This window comes from Delphinapterus leucas, chromosome 14 (genome assembly GCF_059928025.1).
Source record: "Delphinapterus leucas isolate spDelLeu-1000000601 "Yukka" chromosome 14, BTC_Dleu_Yukka2, whole genome shotgun sequence".
Taxonomy (NCBI): domain Eukaryota; kingdom Metazoa; phylum Chordata; class Mammalia; order Artiodactyla; family Monodontidae; genus Delphinapterus; species Delphinapterus leucas.
Window position 1 is genome coordinate 87,145,901 of NC_143142.1, and position 26,416 is coordinate 87,172,316.

Sequence of the window (26,416 nt, forward strand, 5' to 3'; positions counted from 1 at the left end):
CCTGTGCTCGCACACAGGCCCCTTGGTGGCGGCAGCAGCAGCTTTAGCGTCTCCCAACCGACTCTTCGGTCCGCGCTTTTAGCCGCGGCTCGCGCCCGTCCCTGGGGTCCGCGCTTTTAGCCGCGGCTCGCGCCCGTCTCTGGAGCTCCTTTAAGCAGCGCTCTTAATCCCCTCTCCTTGCGCACCAGGAAACAAAGAGGGAAGAAAAAGTCTCTTGCCTCTTCGGCAGGTCCAGACTTTTCCCGGACTCCTCCCAGCTAGCCGTGGCGCACTAACCCCCTGCAGGCTGTGTTCACGCCGCCTGTCCTCTCCCTGCGCTCCGACCGAAGCCGGAGCCTCAGCTCGCAGCCCCGCCCGCGCCAGCGGGTGAACAGACAAGCCTCTCGGGCTGGTAAGTGCCGGTCGGCACCGACCCTCTGTGCGGGAACCTCCCCGCTTTGCCCTCCGCACCCCTGTTGCTGTGCTCTCCTCCGCGGCGCCGAAGCTCCCCCCTCCGCCTCCCGCAGTCTCCGCCCGCGAAGGGGCTTCCTAGTGTGTGGAAATGGCTCCCTCCCACTGGTGCACGTGCCGTCCCTATTCTTTTGTCTCTGTTTTTTCTTTTGCCCTACCCAGGTACGTGGGGAGTTTCTTGCCTTTTGGGAGGTCTGAGGTCTTCTGCCAGCGTTCAGTGTGTGTTCTGTAGGAGTTGCTCCACGTGTAGATGTATTTCTGATGTATCTGTGGGGAGGAAGGTGATCTCCGCATCTTACTCTTCCGCCATCTTCCCAGCACCCCCCATTATGAAGCTTTAATAAAGTCAGTTAACCTTTAAAATGTCAGCTTCCTCATCTGTAACAGGGGTAGATAAAAGGGATAGAATAAATGGAAGAGAACTGAATAGCGCCTGACGCATACGAAGTGCGTAATGAATACGTACGTTTTAAAGTTATTTTAAAAGCAGGTGAAACTTGCTCGTGCCCCACAATTCAAAAGGTCCACGATGGGATACAGTGGAAAGCGGGGAGTCCCCTGCCTGCTCATCTTGGTCCTCCATGCGCCCCTCCCTCAGGCAGCTGCCGTCACTGGGGTCTTCTGTGTCTTTTAAACAAGCTTAGGCATATTATTATATATTCTTGTTTTTTAGCAGGATGTATGGCATACTGTATGTATTATTTTGTGGTTCACTTTTTCCCACCTGATAGCTTGTTTTACAAGATGCCTGAATAGTATTCCCTTTTATGGGTAAATAATATTTAGGTATTTGCCAGTACCAGTAATGCTGTCATGGATACGTGTATATCTGTAGGGTACATTTCTGGAAGTGTCAGAGCTTTCAGAGGGTAAGTTCTGTAAAGATTGTTTTAAAGTACTGATTTTGAAATAATTGCAGGCTTACTAGAAATATTGCAGGAACAGTAAATACGGAGAATTGCCTTTTGCCTTCATCTAGATCCTCCAAGTGCTAAATGCTCTGCTGCATTCGTTTTCTCTTTACCTAGTAGTAGTTTGTGAGCTGTATCTATGGCACGTATTCTTTTCTAATTTGTTTGGCTTTTGAGTTAAAAGGGAGAGGTATTTTCTTTTTATTTAGCAAAAGGGGGAGAAATGTTTTTATGTAGCCAAATTTGTCAGTGTTTTATGACTTTTGGACTCGTGTAATACTTAGAATTCAACACTGACATTATGGAAAAAGTGCCTCTTTTATCTAACACTTATACTTTCATTTTTTTATACATCATTACAAAATGATCACCATGATATGTCCAGTTACTATCTGTTTACCCTCATATTTTAAACCAAATCTTTGACTCAGTTTTATTTTTTGTTTCCAGATGGGCATCCAGCTGCCTAGACACCATTTATTGAATAAGTCACATTTTTCCTGCTGGAAAGCAATGCTGCCTTTATCATATATTACACTCTCAAACCTGTATGGGTCTTTTCTGGACTTTATTCCAGTAATCTGTCTTTTTATTCATGTGTTGTGATACCAAATGGTTTTAGCTTTATCGTGTGTTTTATAACTAGGATACCTAGTCCTCTCTCACTACACTTTTCTTTAAAGTGTATTTTTTTTACTGTTTTCACATATTTATATTTTCATATGTACTTTAAAAGCGACTGCTAAACTTCCAAGACTAGTTCTAAAAGAATCCCTATTGGTATTTGTATATAAGTGATTTAATCAGAGAGAATTGATGCCATTATAAATTTTTGTCTTTATACCAAAGAAAAGGGTTAATAGGGGATTATATGAAATCATGTGTGTGAAACTTTTGAAAATTGTAAAGCACTATAGAACTTAAAGAATCTTTCATTCAATAAAAAGAATAACTTAAGAAAAAAGAATAGGGTATGTATGCATTTCCATTTACTCAGATCTTTTTTTTTTAATCCATATTTTAGTAGTATTTTAAAATCTTCTTCTGGATTTTGTTGGTAGGTATGAAGGATGTTGATTTTCACGTATTAAAATGTGGGCCTCTTTCTGAGTTTTAGTTTTTTAGGTGTATAATCATATCATTTGTAAACAATGATTTTACCTTTTCCTTTATTGTTATTACTGTCCATTTCTTATCTAGTTACGTTGGCTGGTATCTCTCAAACATGATAAATTAATGGCAGTGTGATAGTGGACTCTTTCCTCACCTTAATAGGATTGCTTTTAGTATTTTCCTGTCAATTCAAATGTTATATTGATATGTTTTATTCACCTCCTCCTGTTTTTAGGCAGTTTTTTAAAACTTAAAACTAGACGTTGAATTTTAGTAAATACCTTTTCGTCTTGAAGATGATTATGCATGTTTTTTCTTTCAAAATTTATTAATGTGTTTGAAGAGAAAAGCTATTGCCCAGCACCAAGAAAGATTGCCACGTGGGAATGCAGAACTGGTTTTCCAGATCATTCAGTTTGTCAAAGGGTCAGAAATCTGGATTCAGTTTTCTTTTTCTAACACTGCCTGGGCCAAACAAAACATATACAGGCCAGATTTGGAGACAGCTTCAGGTTTGAAGCTTCAGCTGCCAGTTTGTATCTTTCTTGCAGTTCATTCCCAGAAATAATTAGAACCTGGTGACAGTTTTATGTCATCTTATGTAATTAAAGACATATTTTCATTTTTGTTTGGAAAAAAAGTCTGATTTGGGGAGATGATTTCCAGATTTTAGCTGACAGATATTATGGTTCTGTCTTATCTCTTTGTACGTTGTTTTTCTGATTTGTCATGATAAGACCTTTAGGTAATTATTGCACTTCTTCTAATACCTATTAGTTTTAAGCAATCTTAAGTTTTAGACTTCCTTAGTATAAGCAGTATCACCTAAAATAAATATCTTTCTCTCACTTTAAAAACCATTTCCTTTGTTTTCTACTCTTTACCCCCCACCCGCCGTGGTGTGTGTATGTTCCTCTCTTTGTTCTTGTTTTTAGAAAAATACTACTTTTCATTCTTTTACCTAATCTCTTTCTCTATGTTAATTAGTCCCATAAAGAGTGTTATATTCAGGAAAATACATTTTCTCTCCTTACAGATTCACTAGCACGTAAGGAAAATTCCTTGTATTGACTGATAACAAAGAGAAGGAAACAAAGAGCTTTCTTTTTCCCTAATAAAACTATGTCTGTCTGTAAAGACACAGTTAAATAAAGAGTGAAAATTTTCTGATGAATTTCATCAGCAGGGCCCAAATCTCTTTGATTTCAAGTGTATTCCTTACCTTATTGTAGGTGTCTGTTTAATTTCTGGCGAATACATCTAATTGAAATTTAAAAAGCTGATTCTGCCAAATTAGAAATTTGCCAATTTAGGTATTATTTTACTAATTATATTTCCATAAATTCCACTTGTGATTTTTCTTCTGAGAGGAATAGCTTCAAACCTGGATCAAGGTTGAATAACAGTATGGGGTTGGCCAAAAGGTTCGTTTGGTATTTTCCGTAAGATGGGTCTAGTAGCACTTAGTTGTCTTTAACTCATTCGAAACAATTTTGTTAGATTGTATGCGACAGCTGTCCTATCAGCGTGCATTTAAAAAAAGACTTAACTGGTGAATTTTTGTGTAGCCATTTTAATATTGAAGAGAAGAAAAAAAGCAACATTTTCAGCATATTACGCTTTATTATTTCAAGAAAGGTAAAAACGCAACCGAAACCCAAGAAAAGATTTGTGCAGTGTATGGAGAAGGTGCTGTGGCTGATCAAACGTGTCAAAAGTGGTCTGTGAAGGTTTGTGGTCTGTGAAGGTTCGTGCTGGAGATTTCTCGCTGGACGATGCGCCACGGTCGGGTAGACTACTTGAAGTTGATAGTGATCAAATCGAGACATTAATTGAGAGCAGTCAACGTTATACCATGCGGGAGATAGCCGACATACTCCAGATATCCAGATCAGGCGCTGAAAATTATTTGCACCAGCTTGGCTGTGTTAATCGCTTTGATGTTTGGGTTCTACATGAGTTAAGCGAAAAAAACCTTGACCGTATTTCCGCATGCGATTCTCTACTTAAACGTAATGAAGAGAAAACGTTCCGTTTTTAAAATAAATTGTGACGGGCGATGACAAGTGGATACTGTACAATAATGTGGAACGGAAGAGATCACGGGGCAAGCGAAATGAACCACCACCAACCACACCAAAGGCCGGTCTTCACCCAAGGAAGGTGATGTGTATATGGTGGGATTGGAAGGGAGGCCTCTATCATGAGCTCCTTCTGGAAAACCAAACAGTTCCGACAAGTACTGCTCCCATTTAGACCAACTGAAAGCAGCACTGGATGAAGAGCGTCCAGGACTAGTCAACAGAGAACGCATAGTCTTCCATCAGGATAACGCAAGACCGCATGTTCATTTGATGACCAGGCAGAAACTGTCACAGCTTGGCTGGGAAGTTCTGATTCATCCGCCATATTCACCAGACATTGCACCTTCAGGTTTCCATTTATTTTGGTCTTTACAGAATTCTCTTAATGGAAAACAGTTTAATTCCCTGGAAGATTGTAAAAGGCACCTGCAACAGTTCTTTGCTCAAAAAGATAAGAAGTTTGGGGAAGATGGAATTACGGAGTTGCCTGAAAAATGGCAGAAGGTAGTGGAACAAAAGGGTGAATACGTTGTTCAGTAAAGTTCTTGGTGAAAATGAAAAATGCATCTTTTATTTTTACTTAAAAACCAAAGGCACTTTTTGGCCAAATGCAATATTTAGCATTGCAAAAGAATCTTCTATATTTGATCATAAATCATGAACTCATTCATGATCAAATATGCTATTTCTTTGTTTTAACTATTTATCAGTTCCTTTCTATAGCGTAAGAATTTACCATTTCCTCATTTTTATTTGCATTTTTTATTAGTGATAACAGATCAGCTCAGACGATACTTATTGTAAGTTCATTCCTTCTTTTCATGTTCTTTGAGTTAATTTTGGAGTCATTTGATCACACCTACTGTTACTTACACTTATAGCAGACTAAGTCTGCCCTGCTGATTCTTGATTTATATCATAGTACCTGTCTAGTTAGCGTTCTTATCTCTCTTAGGCTATGATTTGTGTTCATATGGGACTGTTAGGATTTTCTGCAAGATTCAATCATAGTCATCAATCATTTCAGTTATTATGGAAATTTCAGCTTTTTCCACAGTTGATCATATATCCTCTGCTGTGGCAAAAGGTCTATAGCTTTTTATAGGTATGATGTGCTGTCTAAATCTAAGCCTAGAAGGACATTAATAATTGGTGAAATGCGGTTTCGAGGCCAAGCTGGACCCTTCTCATTGTAATCTTCCTCCAGGGTCGATCCGCGAGGAGAATGGTGTGCGATGGCACGTGTGTCCCTACTGCACCAAGGAGTTCCGCAAGCCCAGCGACCTGGTGCGCCACATCCGCATCCACACCCACGAGAAGCCCTTCAAGTGCCCGCAGTGCTTCCGGGCTTTCGCCGTGAAGAGCACGCTGACAGCCCACGTCAAAACGCACTCGGGCGTCAAGGCGTTCAAGTGCCAGTGCTGCATGAAGAGCTTCTCCACCTCGGGGAGCCTCAAGGTGCACGTTCGCCTGCACACAGGTACGGGCCTGCCGCCGCAGGTGGTTCACGGCGGGGTCTGCGCTGGTGGCTGGGCGTTTGGAGCGCCCGTTGCTCTTTATTTCAGTGAGTGTGACAGTGACTTTCTGCGGGCTGGGCACACGGCACACGCTGTTGAACAAAGTCCACGTGACCTTGGTCCTCATGGAGCCGATGGCCCGAAGAGGGAGCATTAAACTGTACCACTTACGAGTGAGGGCAGGAGTGCAGGGAGTGAGGAGGGGAGACCGCTGTGGGTGACGGGATTCAGATGCAGCCCAGGAGGGCCTTCCCGAGGAGGAGGCCGGCATCGCCCCCGTGGGGCCTCTGGGTTTTAGCTGGCACCCTTCAGGCTGGGACCTTAATATCAATACCCACTCTGCCTGTCGGATATTTTGTCATCAGTATTAGGGCACGAGAACTTCCATATTCAGGCTCGAGTTCTGTTCATAGCAGTTTTATTGAGATATAATTCACAAATCATAAAATTCACTCTTTTAAAGTGTGCATTTCAGAGTTGTGCAACCCATGCCACTATCTAATTTTCGAACATTTTTATCACCCCCAAAAGAAACCCTGTACCCATTAGCAGTAACTTCTCCTAACCCTTTGAGGTTCCTGGGCTGAGCTGAGCATGTGGATGAGTATTTGAAAAAGCTGAAATGAGACTGTTTTGATATATGCCTTTCTTTGGAATCTGCGTTTTCACTTGCCAATAAAATGGTAAGAAAAGGAAGTTTCCTTCAGAAAAGGGAAGCCATAGCAGAGGATTGTTGAAAGGATGTTCTCACTGTCACCGTCAGCGGCGACGCTGTTATTTACAATCAAACCACCACCGTTTGCTGCTCGTTTCCCAAATGCCGGCACTGCTGAGCGCTCTGCAAACACAGGCGTGTCGAATCCCAGCAGCAAACCTGGGGCCCCGTTGTTATTCCAGTTACAGAGAGGATGATTTGAGAGAGGAGAGCAGCCTTACTCACGTTAGTGTCTTAAGGACTACTGGTTGTTTGAACATCCATTTTACAATTTTAGGCTTTGTCCCGAAAATAGTAAATGCCCTTTTTTTTTTTTCTTTTTTTTTTTTTGCTTAAAATGCTCTTATTACATGCCTTAACATCTGTAACGTGCACTGAATGCAAACGAGAATAACTGTTAATTTATAACGTCCATGAAATTATAAACATATGGCATGAAACAACAAATTGAGAATTCAAATCAGTATTAAAATACTAGAATTTTATGTTGGCGTTAACTGAGATGTATTTCTTTGGAATAATTCTACAGTCTGTTTTATTTTTTATCAGGAGTCAGACCTTTTGCTTGTCCTCACTGTGACAAGAAATTTCGAACCTCAGGCCACAGGAAGACTCACATTGCTTCTCACTTTAAACACACGGAGTTAAGAAAGATGAGGCACCAGCGTAAACCTGCAAAAGTTCGTGTTGGCAAGGCGAACGTTCCGGTCCCCGATATTCCTTTGCAGGAGCCGATCCTCATAACAGACGTGGGTAAGGCTGTCCTCCCTGGTGCTTTGCACGGGGCGTGTGAACATCATGGTCTGTGTAGTTAGATAGTTGTGTGTGTGGTGCCAGTGGAGGTGTTGTTAAGGATTGTTTTGCTTTATGAGCCAGCACGTTTCACAGTTAAATTAAGATCCTAGTTCTGGCTCAACTGCTGCTCAGATTATGTTCTCGGTAAGAGGGAAGTGCTGTGTAAGTGAAGATGTTCATATGTGAGTCCTCACCAAGGAAGACTGTACCTCAGTGGACCTGTGGGGTGGATGGGTGTCCTGAGTGGGGCACACAGTGTGCTGTGTCATTTACATCTTAGAAGCCCCGCACGCTGTGTAACAGATCATTATCTGGGCTGCTTTAACCTTTGGATTAAAAGGTAAATCTGCCCAGCTTTTAAGTTCTTTTTAGGCTTGGTGTTGTTATGATCAAGGTAAATTATGATTTTGTTAGCTAACTAGAAAGAAAACACAGTTCATGAGAATCTTCAGAGAAATGATTTTTGTAGGTCCTAAAACAAGATTAAAGGAAACTCATTAAGTTTTGTGCAAGAATTTACATTTTTATGCAGTTCTCCTGTATTTCATCGTCTTAGGTGAGATAATCTAGTCTGTGAACAAAATTAATATCAAATAAAACATAATATAAATAAAGCTTAAATGGTAAAAAAAAAAAGAGAGATACTGTAGACTAATGTCAGCTATAGTCCACTAATAAGGTGATCAATAGTCACGAGCTTTTATGTATCTAGGAGCATAGCATCAAAATATATAAACCAAAAACAGAAGAAAGGAGAAATACTCAAATTCTGAACCAGAGTGAGAGACCCTCAATTAGATTGGTGTAAACACAGTGAGACTGAGGAGGATTTGGAGCGCACATATCAAAAGGGTGATTGAATGGCTTTAAAGCCTTCTACTCCAAAGTACACACTCTTTTAAATATGCATGAAATAGAAGTTGATCACATTCTAGGGTATAGAGAAGTTTCAGGTTTTCAGAAATAGGTACTGTGAAGGATACAGTCTTTGATTACAGTTCACTGAAAACATAAATTAATAGAAAGTAGCTATCTAAAGTTTCATTCTATGGAAAAGTAAGACTCAAAACTGCAATTACATCCTAGAAATGGGAACGTTTTTATAAACAGTGGGATGGACCAAAGCTGTTATCAGAAAAGACTGATAACAGCTTTTAAGAAGTATTTCTTACTAAAAAATAAGAACAAAAATAAATAAAATATATAACTCAAAAAGGTAGAAAAATAAAAAAGCAAGTAGCAAGAAGTAATTAATAAGTATAATAATTTAAGATAGAAGACAAAATTCTAGTGAACATAATTTTACAATTTTTTAAAAGTTAACAGTAGAATAGATAGCTTGACACATCTCTAGTAAACTAAAGACCGAGAAAATATCTGTAATATTAGGAATGAGAGTCAAGCTGTAAGCACAGATACAGATGAGATAAAAATTGTTTGCAGATACTCTACAGCATTTTGCTAATACACTTGAAAATTTAGATGAAGTGGATTTTTTCTAGAATAACGTGCTTATCAGAACTGACTCTAGAAGAAATGGAAAACCCCCAAGAGACAACAAGTTTAAGAGCATACTCCCCAAATACCAGCCTGCAATGATTTTACGTATGATTTCTGCTAAGCTTCCTAGGAACTGTAATTCTTAGGGTGTTTAATTGTTTAGGGTGTAGACACTGATCGGAACTCCCATGGTGGGTTAGAACACTCTGATGTCCTTGTGCAGCTGTGGCAGCTCACAAAGCGAAACAACAGACCAATTTCACTTAATGTGTATTTAATCTTCACTGTAGTCTCTAGGTTCTCAGTGATTTGTGTTATTCCTGAAATGCAAAAAAATCTCTAAAAGTTACGACAGACTAAAAACTTACTTAGCAGCCCTAGAATTATCCTTCATGCTTGAGGGTAACCCTCAAATTACCAGTTGTTTCAGGTTGCCATGACTCAGGTTACACACCTGTGGTGGGTTTCCTGCCGTTAAGTTTACAAATCCTTAGTTGAGTTGAACTGGAGCCCTGATTCTCCAGACTTTTTCCGAGGTTAAAATGGAGAGCATTGTGCTTTTAGCTTCACAGACACCTGTATCTTAGACGAAATTAGTGGAAGCAGAATTCTCCTTTGTTCTAGGCTGAGTGGGACACATGGGGGAAGTGATTCATAGAGCTGGCTTCACATCGTAAAATGTAAAATATTTAAGTGTTTATTTTACACTTCGTCATTATTTGTATTTGTGTCTGTCTCTTCTCTCAGAATCTGAGCTCCTTGGGGCCTATGTAGAAAAAGTGTGACTGTAATTATGTTTGGGGGACAGATCTTGATAAAAACATGCCAGAGAGGGTTTAGCATAGATTAGTTACAATTATATGACTTAACTGGGAGATGAGATGTTCCAGTCCAGTCTAGTTACTTGAAGCTCAATACCTTTTACACTAATTACTGTCGCTTAGGAAAGTATTAGAATGCATAAAAAAATACTCCAGCAAGTAACTTAATCTCTGCATATTAAGGGAGCATTGTTGGATAGAACAGTCCCATATAGTTGTGTAATTCTAAAAACTCCCAGAGCTGCGTGGGAACTTAAAAACAGTCTTTCCCAAACTTGCCTACATTCCTCACTCTTCATTTTCACAGATGTAAAATGTGGGCCCTAGAGAGGGTTCTAACATTGCTTTTAGGTTCTACAACTAGAGCTCATGGTAGAACTAGAACCTGGGGCTTCAGACTCCTGGATCAGCGTGTGGTCAGTACAGCTCACTTCCTCCCGCACCCGTCAGCCTTGCGCCCCCGGTGCAGGAGTGTGGAGGAGCTGCCAGGGGCCCACATGGCCACTGGGTCTTGGCATCGAGCACCACTAGTCTTTACTGAGCACAGATACCGTGTAGTTCATTGCACTTGGGGCTCTTTTCACTAGGCATGCGGTGTACTGTACTCTAAGTGCTTTCTCTTCTAAATTCAAGAACTAAGTTTAAATAAAACAGTGTGCAGACTAGGGAAGTATTGGAGTCAGGGTGATCGTAATATTTTGATCTGTAGCTGCTTCTGGATTTTCAAATCATATGTGTATATGACATATCTGTTTTTTTTTAAAGAAATCACTGTGTTTTCTATACATGACTGTGCGTATGTGTGAGTTTGTGTAATGGTGTATGCTCCCGCCATTTCTGTGGAGCATAGATGTTTGAAAAATATTTTCTTCGAAGTGAGCCAGGCTTTGGTTATCTATTACTTTTTAAATTTATTTATTTTAAATTAAAAGTGGGCTTTTGTTTTGTTTTTAATTAATTAGTTAATTATTTACTTACTTATTTGGTCGCACCGGGTCTTAGTTGCAGCAGGCGGGCTCCTTAGCTGTGGCTCATGGACTCCTTAGTTGCAGCTCGCCAGCTCCTTAGTTGCGGCATGCAAACTCTTAGTTGCGACATGCAGGATCTAGTTCCCTGACCAGGGATCGAAGCCTGGGCCCACAGCATTGGGAGCGCAGAGCCTTGACCACTGCACCACCAGGGAAGTCCCTGGTTATCTATTATTTTAAACCTCAGCGCTGTAATGATTGATCTTCCAAGTTTATATTCATGTTTTAATCATATTGATATTAGTGCATTTATCTTGCTTTTTTTTTTTTGCGGTACGCGGGCCTCTCACTGTTGTGGCCTCTCCCGTTGCGGAGCACAGGCTCTGGACGCGCAGGCTCAGCGGCCATGGCTCATGGGCCCAGCCGCTTCGCGACATGTGGGATCTTCCCAGACCAGGGCACGAACCCATGTCCCCTGCATCGGCAGGCGGACTCTCAACCACTGTGCCACCAGGGAAGCCCTAGCTTAGCTTTTTAACAGAACTTTGTAAAATTATTAGACGTGAAAAATAAAGCATCGGAAAAATGAAGCCTGTTATTTCACTTTCTGAGGAGCTCAAGGTGGGACTCCTCCCCTCCCTACCAAAGATCTCAGAATCATCTGGGGTTCTGTTTAAAAATAAATATACCTGGATGCTGCCCAGAGACTATAATTCTGTGTCTAGCGGGGAGACATAAGGTAACAGTTGTATATACTGGATTGTTTATTGCAGCCCTGCAGTAGTGTACAGTTAGAAACAGGCAGAATGTCCGCCAGACGTGCATTAAGGGAACTGGGTACACTGGTACGGTGGAATTCCTTGCCAGCATCCAAAGGGTGATGGGGATGATGTCATATGTAATGACTTGGAGAGTTAAGTATATGTATGAAGTATGGACAGGTAGTTCCAGAACAGTGTGTATGGTTGATCCCACTTATGTTTTCACATTACAAACTCTTCTGTTAGAGTGGCTACTAAACCGTTCACTGTGGTTGTCTCTGAGGGGTGTTACTGGGCACATTCTTTTGTTTTTCTTTTTACGATCTTGTGAATTATTTGAGAAAGGGCCAGAGGACTTGCACAAGAGCGTATTGGCAAGGGACTGGGGTAAAGGGATTCGATTCGTGGAGGGCAGGTGGGACTGGGGAGGAAGCGAAGGCAGGCTGGGAGGCAGAGCTGGGCCAGGACAGGAGGCTCGAGCCCCTCAGGCTTGGAGCGGGGCTTAGGAGCCAGAGCGTCCAGGCCAGCCGCTCGACCACAGACCTGCTGTTTCGGAAAAGAAAGGAGTAACTGAACATTCTGTTTATGGGACCTGCTTATGATGGAGAACTTGTTTGCTGTGGAACGTAGGTTCCAGAAGCCACAGGAGAAAGAGCTGGGAGAACAGTGGGGCTGGAGGGGGGACCCTGCACCAGAATGGGGGTGACTTGGAGAGGAGGATCGTCTGTGGGCCTTACAGGGCTCACAGCTTCAAGGCTTGGCGCAGACAGCCAGTCTGAAGTCTCCCGGTAGCTTCTGGCGTCGGGCTGCTTCAGTGCAGGCCGGAAGTCAGGGCCTGCCGCGGCAGCCGGGTGGCGAGCTCTGTGAAGGTGCTGACTCGGGTGCAGCCTGGAGCCTTAGGGGTGCAGCCCGGCTCTGCCGTCTGATGAACTTTGTGTCTGCACTGCAGGCTAGGGAGGCACTCACCCGGAGCCCCGCTTTGCTAACTGACCTCAGGTCTGACTGGGAGGCAGTGAACCCCTGCACAGCCCTGCCCCCAGCACCCAGTACGGCTTTTTTTTTTTTTTTTTTTTTTTTGATGTGGGAAATGGCAAAAGCAATACTTTGTTTCCTTATTTGTGAATATCTTATTTTTTTCCCTATGAAACAGATACAAGACGACTATAGGAGGGTTTTTACTTTTTAAAAATTACCTTGTGAATTTCATTTACTTTACCTACTTTCACGAATTTATACAATTTATATAACTAATTGCTTAAAATTATTTCACTTTCCTGTGTTGCTTTTTAATGTGTATCTTGTCTGATGAAGTCTATAAAATTAATGTCTCACGTTTGTACAGCCCAATTTAATTGTGGGAGGAGAGTTTTAAATTTTTTTATTGGTGTTTTTCTTAGAAATCACTCATTCCATTAAGTTCAGCAATGAACAAGAAAATGGCTTATCAAATATTACTTGGAGCTTACAGTTTTAATTAAGTGGTACTTTATGCTAATAGTTACTGAACCTGTTTGCATAAGATACCAGGGAACTGTGCCTAACAGTTGCTATTATGTGTTGCCTGTGGACCTTCCTTGCAGAGCATTTGAGGTTCACAGTTTCACAAGCTTCGCAGTGACCAGAGGAGCCACCCTTTTTGGCTGCCAGTTTGGAAAATACTCACTTCAGTTTTCTGTTCTCTTCATAGAATCTAACATGATTCCCTGAAAGTAGATGTCGAATAAAGGTTGAGTGTCAGACCGTGAATCAACGATCTTGGTTGGAATTTGTGCGTGCTTCTTTCCTTCCTTTCTTTCTCGGATTTTGTAAACACTGAGAACAGGATCATTAGTATATTCGATCGTATCTACGTGTCCTACTTGGCCAGTGCTCTTTGGCTCAGGGCTACATCTATGACCATGGGGCAGGCCCCAGGCTCCAGAAGCTATAGCCCAGGGAGTGGGGAAAGAGAAAACAGAACCAGCAGTGACAAGTGCTGGGACAGAAATGAGTGAGCGTGTGGAGGTGGGAAAGTGAGGCTCGTTAAGAATCACAGCATGAAGCTGCCTGGGTAGGACCTGGCGGTGGGTGTGGAGAGAGGTGGGGACTGGGGCCAGGAGGCCGAGCCTGGTGGCCGCGGTGGCCCCGTTCTCGGTGGCAGACCACGGGAGGTGGTTGAGCAAATTGCCGTTCGGGTCCCAGCGCACTGTGCCAGGGACATTCTTCTGCTGGTGACACGAGAAGGCAGAGCAGAACATTCAGGAGGCTGGTCTAGGTGCGTGTCTGACACAGAGCCACGCAGAAGAGTGAACGTGCGTCTGGGTTTGGGAATCGGCCCTTGGACGGCCATCTTGCCTCTGAGCGCCAGGCGTTGTCAGCCTGTCTGCAGCAGACTTAGCGCGTGTGTCCTGGGGAAGGTGGTGGGGTGGACTGAGGGACTGAAGTTTTCTCTTCTTGAGCGCGAGAGAGGAGTTGCTGGGAAAAAGCAGGGCGATGCCGTGAAGGGTAGAGCGATGCTGGAGCTGCCAGGAGGGCAGGGCTTTGCGTGGTCCCCATGCATCTCCCCAGTCCTGAATCCTTGTGAAATGGGAGAAGGTTTGGCAGCTCTTCGAGTGTGTGCCCTGTGGATTGTACACACATCAATCACAAGGGAGGTTCTGTTATTTTTTTTATTTTTTGGCCGTGTCACACAGCATGTGGGATCTTAACTCCCTAGCCGGGATCAATCCTGCGCCCCCTGCCTTGGGAGGGCAGAGTCTTAACCACTGGACCGCCAGGGCAGTCCCACAAGGGAGGTTCTGAATTCTCCTTGAAAAGTAGATGAGCTCTCGTGCAGCATCGGGAAGCGCGGGTCCATTCAGTTAAGTCTCACATGCGAGCGAAGCGAAATAGAAATAGCAGTGGAAATAGAAACGAGGAAACAAGTTTAAGAACACTGAAAAGTGGGATCTCCAGGACTGGCAAATGGCACACTTGACGAGCGGCTCCAGAAGTCTGGAATCCCTGGCCCCTGCATGACTAGGCGGATGGGGTTCCTTACGTACAACTAGGAGAGTTGGGAGGAACAAGCAGGTTTTAGGGGACAGGATTGAGCTGTAACCCGCACTGTTAGGGACAGTCTGGACAACAGTGTTGTTAGGAGGTGCCTGTTGGTAATCATCGCATGGAAGTGAGTGGCACAGCTGAGGGAGCAGGGAGTGTGGCCAGTCCAGAGTCTTGGCTGATAGCTGCATTGTCTGGGAGAGAGGAGGAGCAAACAGCCCAGGTAGAACTGACAGTGTACGTCTTCCTCTCGTTCCAGGTAAACATTAAGTAATTCAGAGGGTTCAGGTGTATGTTTGTTCTGAATTTCATAAATAATTCAGTTGCTTGATCAAGACATACTTATTACACGGTCAACCTAAGGGCATTCTTTATTCACTGAAAGTATGTAAAACCTGAAATATTTAAGGTTGTAATTTTGCTGTTTACAGATTTTCTTTTAATAAAATTTCTATGAAAACCCTGACTTTCTTAGAACAAAAGATCATGTTGGAATCATTTCTGTCTGAGTTTGTTATAGTACCTAGGGTACAGTCTTCATACTGAACAAATAAGGGACTTAAAAACTCTGATTAACCTAAATGTTGATGTACTTATATAAATTGCATGCCAACAGATGCTCATATAGAAAGTTAAATGTAGAAATCTATGAAAAATTGGCTCTAGGACAAGGAGAAGTAATTGTGACAATATAAATGTTCCTTATGTCGAAAAGAATATCTATCTTATATTAACTCTCTAAGCGTTTCCTGATAGGTGTTCTTTAAATAGCAAGTCCCTAACACAATTAACGTAGCGATTAGTCGCAACACGAATCTGGCTCCTCAGGATGTTTATCTTCTGGGTAAAGCAGATGCCTTTTGACATTTCTTAGTAGCACTGACAGTGAATTATTCCTGATTTTCTTTTGGTTTGTAGGTCTTATCCAGCCCATTCCAAGAAACCAGCTTTTTCAAAGTTATTTTAATAATAATTTTGTAAATGAAGCAGATAGACCGTACAAGTGTTTTTACTGTCATCGTGCCTATAAAAAATCTTGCCATCTTAAACAACACATCAGGTAAGGTAATGTAGATTCAGAGATGGAAATTTATAGTTACAGCGATTTAGTGATCTGGTGACTTGTGGAAATACTAAGGATGGTAGTCTTAGCTTTTGTTATTTCAAATGTCACTTTTGACCCCAAAATATTTACTGATAATTGATATTTTCATTCTTCAGTGTCTTGACCAAAATGTTTTACCCACAAACCGCCACTGAATTTTATTTACACTCCTATTGTATTTCAGTATTTGCAATCTCTGGGACATGTCAGAGAAGTGTTTGGTCTGTTTCCTGAGGATTCTGCTCTGTCACGGTTTCTCGGGTGTATTCTTCAGGTTAACGCTTGGGGCTGTAGCGACAGTGAAGAGGAGGCACTGATAGAAACCTGATCACAAGAGACAGTGAGGGGTCATGAGAAGAGGACAGAGCGTAGAAGAGGATGTGGGGGCTGCTTTTGTGTCGGTTGTGTGCGAGCCCCGGACTTCAGCTGAGCCACCTGAGCGCTGAGTCTCAGGCCCCGTTGTGGGGACGTGAGAGCCGAGTCTCTCTGCTGCTGAGCTCAGAAGAGGGGTGGCCAAGCGAGATAATTACTAGAGCGCGTTCTAAATTAGAAAGCAGTGTGAAAGCCTGAGACGCTTATTCATGACCATTTTTATTCTTTTTAGATCACATACAGGTGAAAAGCCTTTTAAATGTTCTCAGTGTGGAAGAGGCTTTGTTTCTGCAGGAGTGCTCAAAGCACACGTCCGAACGCACACTGGACTTAAATCTTTCAAGTGTCTGATATGTAATGGAGCTTTCACTACTGGTGGTAGCTTACGGCGACATATGGGCATCCATAACGACCTTCGTCCCTATATGTGTCCCTATTGCCAGAAAACATTTAAGACCTCACTAAATTGCAAAAAGCACATGAAAACCCATAGGTAGGTATAATTCTGATGGTCGCTTTTTAACAATCCTTATAATTCCCAGATGATGGTGGGGAGCGTTTTGAAGAAATAGTTGTCTTTGTTCCCTTTATTATTACTTCTAGCAGGAGGTGTATGAGCTAAAGAAACTTCTGTATCAGTGTTTAATGACCTATTGAGAACCATAGACTGAAGTACATCATTTTTATTTTTAATGTAGTGTTGAAGTAGTCAGTGTTGGCCTAAATGCTTTCTAAACTCTCTTAAAACTGATAATCAGTAGTAGATAAAATGCTAGATAGACAGTGTCTACTATAATGAGGTAACGAAGGTTTCAAAAAAGAAAATCTTGGTCAACTCTGGGACCTCTAGGCGTATCATTAGTGTTATCTGAATGGTAATTATTGTAGGTTGTTGACAGAAAAAAAATACGTTTTAGCTAACACATAAATCCATCATTAAAGCTAACTTAGATTTTTTTTTTTTTTTTTGCGGTACGCGGGCCTCTCACTGTTGTGGCCCCTCCCGCTGCGGAGCACAGGCTCTGGACGCGCAGGCTCAGCGGCCGTGGCTCACGGGCCCAGCCGCTCCGCGGCACGTGGGATCTTCCCGGACCGGGGCACGAACCCATGTCCCCTGCATCGGCAGGCGGACTCTCAACCACTGCGCCACCAGGGAAGCCCTAACTTAGATTTTTGCTTGCTTAGAGGGCTGCCTCATCTGTAAGTGGAGGGGACCCAACGAGCCCTTACAGAGACGCATTTCTGACTGTGTCTGGAACTTATTCAGTGGTGCTTCTGTGAAGCCACAGAATTCTGTATTGTAACGGAAAGCATGGACAAGGTGACCACGACCACCTCCTAGGAGACTTTGAGAACAAGAGTTACCAGGCTTACCAGGAAAGAATATTAGCCTTCTGCCCTAGAGTGTTTATCTTTGAGCCGTATTTTAACCCGGATGTCTCTGTCCAGGCATTACCTACCAAACAGAACTCCCAACTGATAGAATAAGGTAACTCGGAGAAATGGTGTTCTGGTTTCATCCCTCTGGATGCCGAAGCACACTTGACAGAATTGACTCTCCTCGATTTTGGTACGGTTGATCATGTAGCTGAGGAGTTGAAGTGCTTCTCGAGACCATCTAGGGAATATGAGATTGGTGGTGTCAGTTAGGGGACTCTTGCCAATTATATATCCAGTTATACTTGGCTGCATTTTATGGAGGAAGCTCTGTGCTTCACACGCATTCAGGGGCTGGGGAGTTCATGGGGGCGGAGACGCTCAGAGCGTGCACTGCTGCCCCCCTGCCAAGAGAAATGGGGCGCGGCCACAGCTTGCGCAGAGCATGGTGAATGGCGCCTCTCTGCAAGACGCCCGGCCTTCACAGTGTGCTTTTGTGGTGGTGTCGGGAGTACAGTTTACAGGCTCAGAGGCCGGTGCTGTAATTTCCGGGAAGAGGGTCAGCTGTTTTTAGCCAGGTCATTTCTGTCAGTGGAGTGTTGCTTTGGCCACTGCTTGTCCAGGGTTCCGCTGAGGGACACGTGCCGTGCTTACGCCAGGGGAGAGTGTGCATGACTTTCAGGTGGCAGTGTAAGGACGGGTAGGTCTGTCATTGCAGAGTTGGGGGTTTATCTTATAGATGGCGTGTACTGTGAACCTGCCCGCGAGCAGGCAGCAGCTCCAGCCGTTTGATCCCTTTGCTTGAAGTCTTGGGACTTCCTACAATGCCGTATGCACTTACGTTAAAGATAAAAAGCCGCTGGAGTAAGAGTTGTGAAAACATCCAGGCAAACAGACAGAAAACAAGGCTCCACCAGTCACAACAGAGGGCACATTTCCTCTCCATCAGGGTGGTGGACAGGACCCCGTGAGCCCATGGCACCACTGTACAGTCACCCTGTGGTGGAGGTGTGACAGTGCGTGTTCTTTCCTTTGCTGCTTTTCAGTACATTTTTGTTCCCCCCCTCCTCAGTAAAAGTAGTCGAGAAGTGACTTGTTTTTGTTTTTGTTTTCGTTTTTTTTGCGGTACGCGGGCCTCTCACCGCTGTGGCCTCTCCCGTTGCGGAGCACAGGCTCCGGACGCGCAGGCTCAGCGGTCGTGGCTCACGGGCCCAGCCGCTCCGTGGCACGTGGGATCCTCCCGGACCGGGGTGCGAACCCGCGTCCCCTGCATCGGCAGGCGGACTCTCGACCACTGCGCCCCCAGGGAAGCCCAAGTGACTGTTTTTGATATCAGAAAATGAAGAGGAAGGACTTTGTTTGGAACTCAGAATGGAATTCTGAATCAGCAGATTCACGTGATTCTGGCATCCAGCGTCCGATAGAGCTTGTGTGAGTCTGACTGGAGTAGCCCCTTCATGGCTGAGATACTGTACAGCCTGTTAATCAGATCATTGTTTGACCTGGGTTTTTGTTTGTTTTTTCCCCAGTGTTTTTGATTCATTCACTGAATTCATTGTTCATTTTTCTCTTTGAAAGAGAAATGGTTGGCCTTGATGATAATATGCCAGGTATGCTTTGTACACGTAAAGTAATATTAACAGGAATAATGATTTTGCAGAAAACCATCGCAGCCACGTGCCTCGTGGTCCAGGTTCTGCCGCCTGTGGCCCACTGGTCAGTGAGCCGCCCACGGCCTGGCAGGTTGCAGGACGGTCCCGTCTCTCCCACGTGTGTGTGTAACACTGAAAGCAGTCTGTCAAGGCGCTGCCTCATCTCATGCAGTTCTTGTTTTGAACACCTCAGCTCATCACAGAATTTGAATTGGGAGAGTTTAGCTTTGAAAAGTGGCATCTTTTGTATCGTTCAGACTTTGAAAAATCCTTGTTGCCTTCCGGCCCCTATAGTCTGTGAAAGCGCTGAGAGATAAGGGCACGGGGGTTTTCTTTCAGATTATTTGTAGTGTTTAATTCTCAACTGGATTGCCGCCGCGACTTCAAAGTGAAACAGTTTAAAATGAAAACTGTCACTGAATAAATCGCACCTCGCGTGCCCGCGGTGTTTGACAGCAGCTGACGCTGCGGACTGTTGTCCGTTTTTTGAAGATTTGAGCTTGCCCAGCAGCTCCGGCAGCACCAGCAGGCCTGCCCGATAGATGACGGCGCCGTGGACCAGCAGGGCATGCACGTGCCCACCCAGGGGCAGGTGGAGATTGAGAACGCCGCGCTGCAGCCGACCGCCGAGGCCGTGGCCGACAACCCCGGGGCCGTGCTGGACCTGGGGCCGCCCGCCGGCGTGGAGGCGGGGCTCGGCCAGCAGATGGCGGGTCAGCCTTTGGAAGCAGATGAAGGTGAGCGGTTCAGGGCTTTTAACTCTCAGGAGTTTTGCAGCCCTTTGTACTCCAGTCCCCGCTGGCCCTCTCGTCCTTGACCTTTTAAAGCGCAGTTTGTGCCGTGTGTCTGAGCGTGAGAGAGTCTGCGGTGCATTTAGAATGGTAGAAATGGGACCTTCCGATACGTGCTGCTTGTCACCCACTTTCACCCCTGAGCCTACCGCGAGAGAGTCTTTGGTTTCCACTGAGTGCCCATCTGCGTGATCACGCGTGTCCTGGTGCGTGGCTCCCGGACTTCCCAGCCTGTGGCCGTGGACTGGGTGCCGCTGGCTGCGGGAGCTGAGGCCCCTCAGCCAGCGCGCTGCCTCCTGCAGGGAGGTCTCGCTGCAGAAAGATGCCGGCTCACCGGGGGGACAGTGAGCTCAGTGACAGAGTCGGCTCAGGCTTCCGGCCCCCTGCGGGCCTGACAAACGGTTGGCCGGTCAGCTTGCTGTTTACTTTATGGGTGTCCCAAGAAGTATTTGGTCTGTGAGCAGGGTTTTGTACTTTTTAGCCAACATATGTAAGTTTGTATCCTCTGTATGAATTGTCTTCCTACTGTCTTTTCCAAACAAGGAGGCTGCTTTTTGGAAACTCACCGAAGCATCCTTTTGGACAGGTTGATAGCTGTGAAGCAGCTTCCGTGTTTACGAATTTTCCGCCCTCGTCTGTGCTTCTTGTCTTCAGACAGGCTTGTGGTCCCGCAGCACACTCTGGAAGGGCACGTGGGCCAGTACGAGGAGCAGGCTCCCCCGCCGCAGCCCTTCGAGCCAGCGGGTCTGTCACAGGGTCAGTGGTGGGCCTTACCCGGGGCTCTCCAGTGAGCTGCGCCTGGTTGGGGTTAACTTTACAGCAAGCTTGAGTGTTTCTTTTAGTGCTCTTCTGAAATTTATGACCAGTTATCGAACCAGATAACATCTTGCGTGGGTAGCGTGTGCGTGTGTGTACACATGCACGCATACGCTATTTTGTAGCCTGTTCAGATTTTCCAGAAAGGGACTTTAATGACCATTCTACACCTGGTCTCTAGCCAAGGAAAGGTAATTGAGTAGAAGCTGGGACTTATTTGTGGCTGGTGTGTCAGCCTGCCCTGCAAGGATGGGAGCTGAGCGTAGCCTCTTGCCTGTGAGCAGATCACTTTAGAGCCTGCTGATAAAAACTAATAATCCTGATTCCCGTTCAGAAAGTAGACATGTTCCTTTAAATACCTTTATTTGTAAAACCAACCTTTTTTGGTTTTGTGTGTGTGTGTGTGTAGCTTTAATATTTTTTGTAGAACTCATGTCTTCTAATTTATTTCAGGTTTTACAGTGACTGATACATACAATCAACAGACTCAGTTTCCACCGGTCCAACAGTTACAAGATTCTAGCACACTGGAGTCTCAAGCCCTGTCCACGAGCTTCCATCAGCAGAACTTACTTCCGGTTCCTAGCTCTGATACGATTAATGTAGTGAGTACTGCAGAAGTCTCATCATTGAGCAGATTCTGTCTTATTCTTCACTGTAATTATTTAAAATTTGCTTACTTAAGAGGGCATGTTAACTTGCTGCAACTTTAAGATTGCTGCATCAGCTGTGGAAACCTCAGTGTTTATCACATAGCGCTTCTGTTTCCTTAAAACATTTTTGTTTTAAGATTTCATTCCCATGATGTGGCTTTACCTTTTCTGTTAAAAGTCAGGAAAGTCAGGAGAGTGTAACTGACTTCAGTAACATCTGAAGGATATCGCCTTGCTTTAGCGAGAAAACCAAAGCATTTTAATATGTGGAATCTTAAAGAAACATGTTAGAATGAAAATATAATGAAGGCTGACATACTAAAGATACATATTTAAATGCCTCGTTTAAAATTTTCCTCTCTTAGTCAAGTTGGAGGCATTTAAGTTTTTGTTTTGGTATTGATTTTGCCATTTTTGGAAATCTTTCAGTAGTGGTGAAAATGATTGGCAAATCAGTTGTTTTCTCTCTCTCTTTTTTTTTTTTTGCGGTACGCGGGCCTCTCACTGTTGTGGCCTCTCCCATTGCGGAGCACAGGCTCCGGACGCGCAGGCCTAGCGGCCATGGCTCACAGGCCTAGCCGCTCCGCGGCATGTGGGATCTTCCCAGACTGGGGCACGAACCCGTGTCCCCTCCATCGGCAGGCGGACTCTCAACCACTGTGCCACCAGGGAAGCCCTCTCTCTCTTTTTTTTAATATTTACTTTTTTAATTTTTGGGGGGGCTGCGTTGGGTCCTCGTTGCTGTGCGCAGGCTTTCTCTGGTGGTGGCGAGCAGGGGCTACTCTTGGTTGTGGTGCGCGGGTTTCTCATGGCGGTGGCTTCTCTTGTTGCAGAGCACGGGCTCTAGGCGCGCGGGCTTCAGTAGTTGTGGCTCGCGGCCTCTAGGGCGCAGGCTCAGTGGTTGTGGCACACAGGGCTTAGTTGCTCCCCGGCATGTGCGATCTTCCTGGATCAAGGCTCGAACCCATGTCCCCTGCATTGGCAGGCAGAATTTTTAACCACTGCGCCACCAGGGAAGTCCTTATTTTCTCTCTTTAAAAGACCCTGTGGGTAACTTTTGCCAAGTGGAGGACCTGGACCCTCCAGCGAAATTTTCAGAGTACGTTTTCCCAGCTCGAAGCTGCGTAATTGACAGTAGGCGCTGAATCTGGGTGGTGGGGGGCATGCGTCTCTGTGGCTTGCCTTCACTCAGCCCTCTGAGCAAGACTGCACACCCGCTCACTCGTGGCTTTTTGGGGCGGGTCCTGGAAGCCAGGGGAAACGTGTGCACGCAGGCAGGTTCTCCACTGTTCTGTGCTCTCCTGCGCCTGTCCCCCACGTCCTGAAGGTCAGCCTGTGCTCTGTCCACTGAACATGGGTGTTTCCTGCAGATCTTTGCCCAGTCCCTGGGCTGCACCACCTGTGGCCGGAAGGTGTTGAGTTAAGGGGCTGCTGTCTCCAGGCCTGCTGCTCCTGGGCTGGGAACATGCTTTCTCCCCCTGTGATTTTGTGACAAGCGAGGGGACTTAGTATTTTAAGAAAGCAGGGCGTTTTGTTCACTCTCAGTAAGAATAGAGCAGATGAAAGAGTAGTCTCTTAATAGACATAAAAAATATGGAAAGATTGGGCTTCCCCGGTGGCGCAGTGGCTGGGAGTCCGCCTGCCGATGCAGGGGACACGGGTTCGTGCCCCGGTCCGGGAAGATCCCACATGCCGCCGAGCGGCTGGGCCCGTGAGCCATGGCCGCTGAGCCTGCACGTCCGGAGCCTGTGTTCCACAATGGGAGAGGCCACAACAGTGAGAGGCCTGCGTACAGCAAAAAAAAAAAGGAAAGATTAAAGCAAGTTAATGGAAAATAAAATAAGTATTTCTTCATTAAAATTGGTATAGATGATTTTTGTTATTAATTTGGCCCAGATGATTGCAACGACCTAATTGGGGTTTCTCCCTTTTAAATCCACATTTATGAGTGTCCTTATCCTTAGTTGTTAGGTGTTTGTATTCATTCATAGATGCTCAAGCAGTCTGCTCTGTGCTTCTACTATGTTTTAGACAAGTCGTTTGATTCAGGAGTCATCCCAGCAGGAGCTGGAGCTGCAGGCGCCACGTCCCCCGTTCCTGGACGACAGCGAGGAGCAGAGCCGGCGCTCCTACAGGTACGCACGCTCCTACGGGTACGTGCGCTCCTCCGGGTGCGCACGCTCCTACAGGTACGCACGCTCCTCCGGGTACGCACGCTCCTCCGGGTACGCATGCTCCTACAGGTACGCACGCTCCTCCGGGTGCGCGCACTTGGGCTGCAGCCCGTCCTGCTGCACCCAGTGCCCACCTGCACCGTTCCTGCAGCTTCATAAAAGCTCTGGGAAACAGGGCCTGTCGTCACCCCCATTTTATAAAGAAAGTATCTGAGACAAAAGAGACTCACTTGCTAAAGCTTCTACAGCTAATAAGTGACATGGGCAGGGTTTGGACGCAGCAGCCTGTACCCATAAACTACTCTGCTGTAGCTTCCTGTCCCCACTCTAGGCCGCTGTTACCGTGTTTTCAGAAATAACTTGAATTTATATCGTGCCTTTTTGTCCACGGCTCTTTATGTGTTTTATATATAACCTCCTGATACTTAAATCACACTTCCCTTTATTCAACAAGTATTTGTTTGTTAATGTTTAATTTGGGATCTTGCACGGGTATTTTTAAGTGAGATTAGTGTAATGTTTTCTTGTGATTCCTTTGTGACATCTGCTTGGGCATTCCTGGACTTCTGGCCATTCATTCATTCCCCATTCGTTCATTCAACACTTATTAAGAACTTGCTGCTGTGTGCCGAGCTGTGTGCTCTGTGTACCTTCCTATCACAGATTAAAACCTGGAAATGGAAAAAACAGGGAAATAAAATGGAGTAAGCTTTCAGAATTTAAAAAAATTTTTTAATAATATGTGAATAGGAATTTTGAAATTTATAATTGTTTCATCCTTAATTTTAATATATTTCATAACAACTGAGAGGAAAATAACACTACATATTTATATATTATTCAAAATAGCTCTAGTAGCATCTGTTTGGTAAAGTATTTTATCAACTAAAGAGTATACGAACTGACATTTCCAAGTGTCTAGAGTCAGAGGTGATTCTGACCCTAATGCAGCGGAAGGGCTCGCAGCATCTTATGACTTGGTAAAGAAAATAGCGCATAATAAATTCCCTGTTATGTTTAAAGGAATAGTTTGTAGTTAATCAAATTTTATTTCTCCTGGAGACTTGCTATAGGTTTTACTAACTTTGAAATAATAAAATATGTTTAAGGGTACAGTCTGAGCAGAATTTGATCTAACAAGTTTTTCTTGCTAGTATTTCAGTGTTTTAAGTGTTGGAGAGCATACCTGGTTTCTGTAACAGTTACGCCTGATTGTTTACTGATTGTTGGTGAAGAGTGTTTGCTTTTCTTCCCTTCTCAGGTGTTGCATTTGTGATCATGCTGTGAATTAACGTGGTCTGTGTTGTGTGTATAGATGTGACTATTGCAACAAAGGCTTTAAGAAATCCAGCCACTTGAAGCAGCACGTGCGGTCACACACCGGGGAGAAGCCCTACAAGTGCAAGCTCTGTGGACGTGGCTTCGTTTCCTCTGGGGTCCTCAAGTCCCACGAGAAGACACACACAGGTCATTGTCTGCCTCGCACTGGACGTAAACACGCGGAAAACCATACGTGATTCTAGAGCATATGAATTCTAGCGCATTTTCATCACACCCCTCAGGGCCCCCAGCCCCAGGCAACCACTGACCTGTTTCCTGTCTGTGTGGATTTGCCTGTTCCGGGCTCTTCCTGTAAACGGAACCATACGACAAGGTGCCTTTTGTCACTGGCTTCCCTCACTCAGCACGTGTTCAAGGTCCACCCACGCTGTAGCATGTGTCACACTTATTTTTATAGCCAAACAGTAGTCCAGTGTGTGGAGAGACCACGTTCTGCTTGTCCGCTCATCAGCTGTTGGACAGCTGAGGCGTTGCCGGTTTCTGGCTCTCAGGAATAATCTTGCTGTGAACGTTTTGTGCGTTTCTGTGTGGATGCAAGTTTTCGCTTCTCTGTTTAGGAGTGGACTTGCTTGGTCATACGATAACTGTTTAAACCTTGGGGTTTACCAAACCAGAGTGGCCTTTCCAGAGTGGCCACGCCATTTTCCTTGTCCACCAGCAATGATTTCACATCTTGGCAGGGCTTAGTATGATCTGTCTGCTTCATTATGACCGTCCGTCTTCTTAAAATAACCTTCTTGAAGGACCCTCAATCCCTAAAACTTGGGGACCGCAGCGAGTACACGCTCTTCGGTTTTGCAGCTTGTTGAGCGCATCTTTGCTTTGACCGCGTGCGGTTTTCAGGTAACGAACGTGTTCTGACCCCGTCTCTGCTGTCGCAGGAGAAAAGGCGTTCAGCTGCAGCGTCTGCAACGCTTCCTTCACAACCAACGGCAGCCTCACCAGGCACACGGCCACGCACATGAGCATGAAGCCCTACAAGTGTCCGTTTTGCGAGCAGGGCTTCCGAACCACAGTCCATTGTAAAAAGCACATGAAGAGGCACCAGACAGTCCCCTCGGCTGGGTCAGCACCGGGAGAGGCAGAAGGAGGAGGTGTGGTCCCTTTGTTGATTCAGGTTTATCATCAGCCAATGCGGAAACGTGGCGATTAACTCACTTCAGGGGTGATCTGTACCCCAGCGTATTAACTCACTTCAGGGGTGATCTGTACCCCAGTATTAACTCACTTCAGGGGTGATCTGTACCCCAGTATTAACTCACTTCAGGGGTGATCTGTACCCCAGTATTAACTCACTTCAGGGGTGATCTGTACCCCAGTATTAACTCACTTCAGGGGTGATCTGTACCCCAGTATTAACTCACTTCAGGGGTGATCTGTACCCCAGTATTAACTTACGTCATGCTCTGATTGTGAAAGCAGTCACAATCTGCTCTTTGAAAGAAAGATTCGGGGAGGCACCAAGAGGAAGACTTCTCA

General features: G+C 44.9%; 1 protein-coding gene across 15 annotated transcripts in view; it reads left to right on the forward strand.

The window, feature by feature from the left end:
* ZNF236 (zinc finger protein 236) overlaps window positions 1–26,416 on the forward strand; it is a 102,440-nt gene that overhangs the window by 43,627 nt on the left and 32,397 nt on the right. For 10 of the 15 annotated variants that reach the window (XM_089895331.1, XM_089895333.1, XM_089895342.1 and 7 more), the window contains 10 exons: window positions 5,766–6,038; window positions 7,340–7,543; window positions 15,575–15,716; window positions 16,366–16,626; window positions 19,655–19,899; window positions 20,608–20,709; window positions 21,223–21,374; window positions 23,454–23,557; window positions 24,912–25,063; window positions 25,819–26,031. In XM_089895331.1, the coding sequence (XP_089751457.1) occupies window positions 5,766–6,038; window positions 7,340–7,543; window positions 15,575–15,716; window positions 16,366–16,626; window positions 19,655–19,899; window positions 20,608–20,709; window positions 21,223–21,374; window positions 23,454–23,557; window positions 24,912–25,063; window positions 25,819–26,031 (1,848 nt within the window). The remainder of the gene's footprint in view (window positions 1–5,765; window positions 6,039–7,339; window positions 7,544–15,574; window positions 15,717–16,365; window positions 16,627–19,654; window positions 19,900–20,607; window positions 20,710–21,222; window positions 21,375–23,453; window positions 23,558–24,911; window positions 25,064–25,818; window positions 26,032–26,416) is intronic. The other 5 variants (XM_089895332.1, XM_089895340.1, XM_089895334.1 and 2 more) reach the window with 5 other exon arrangements.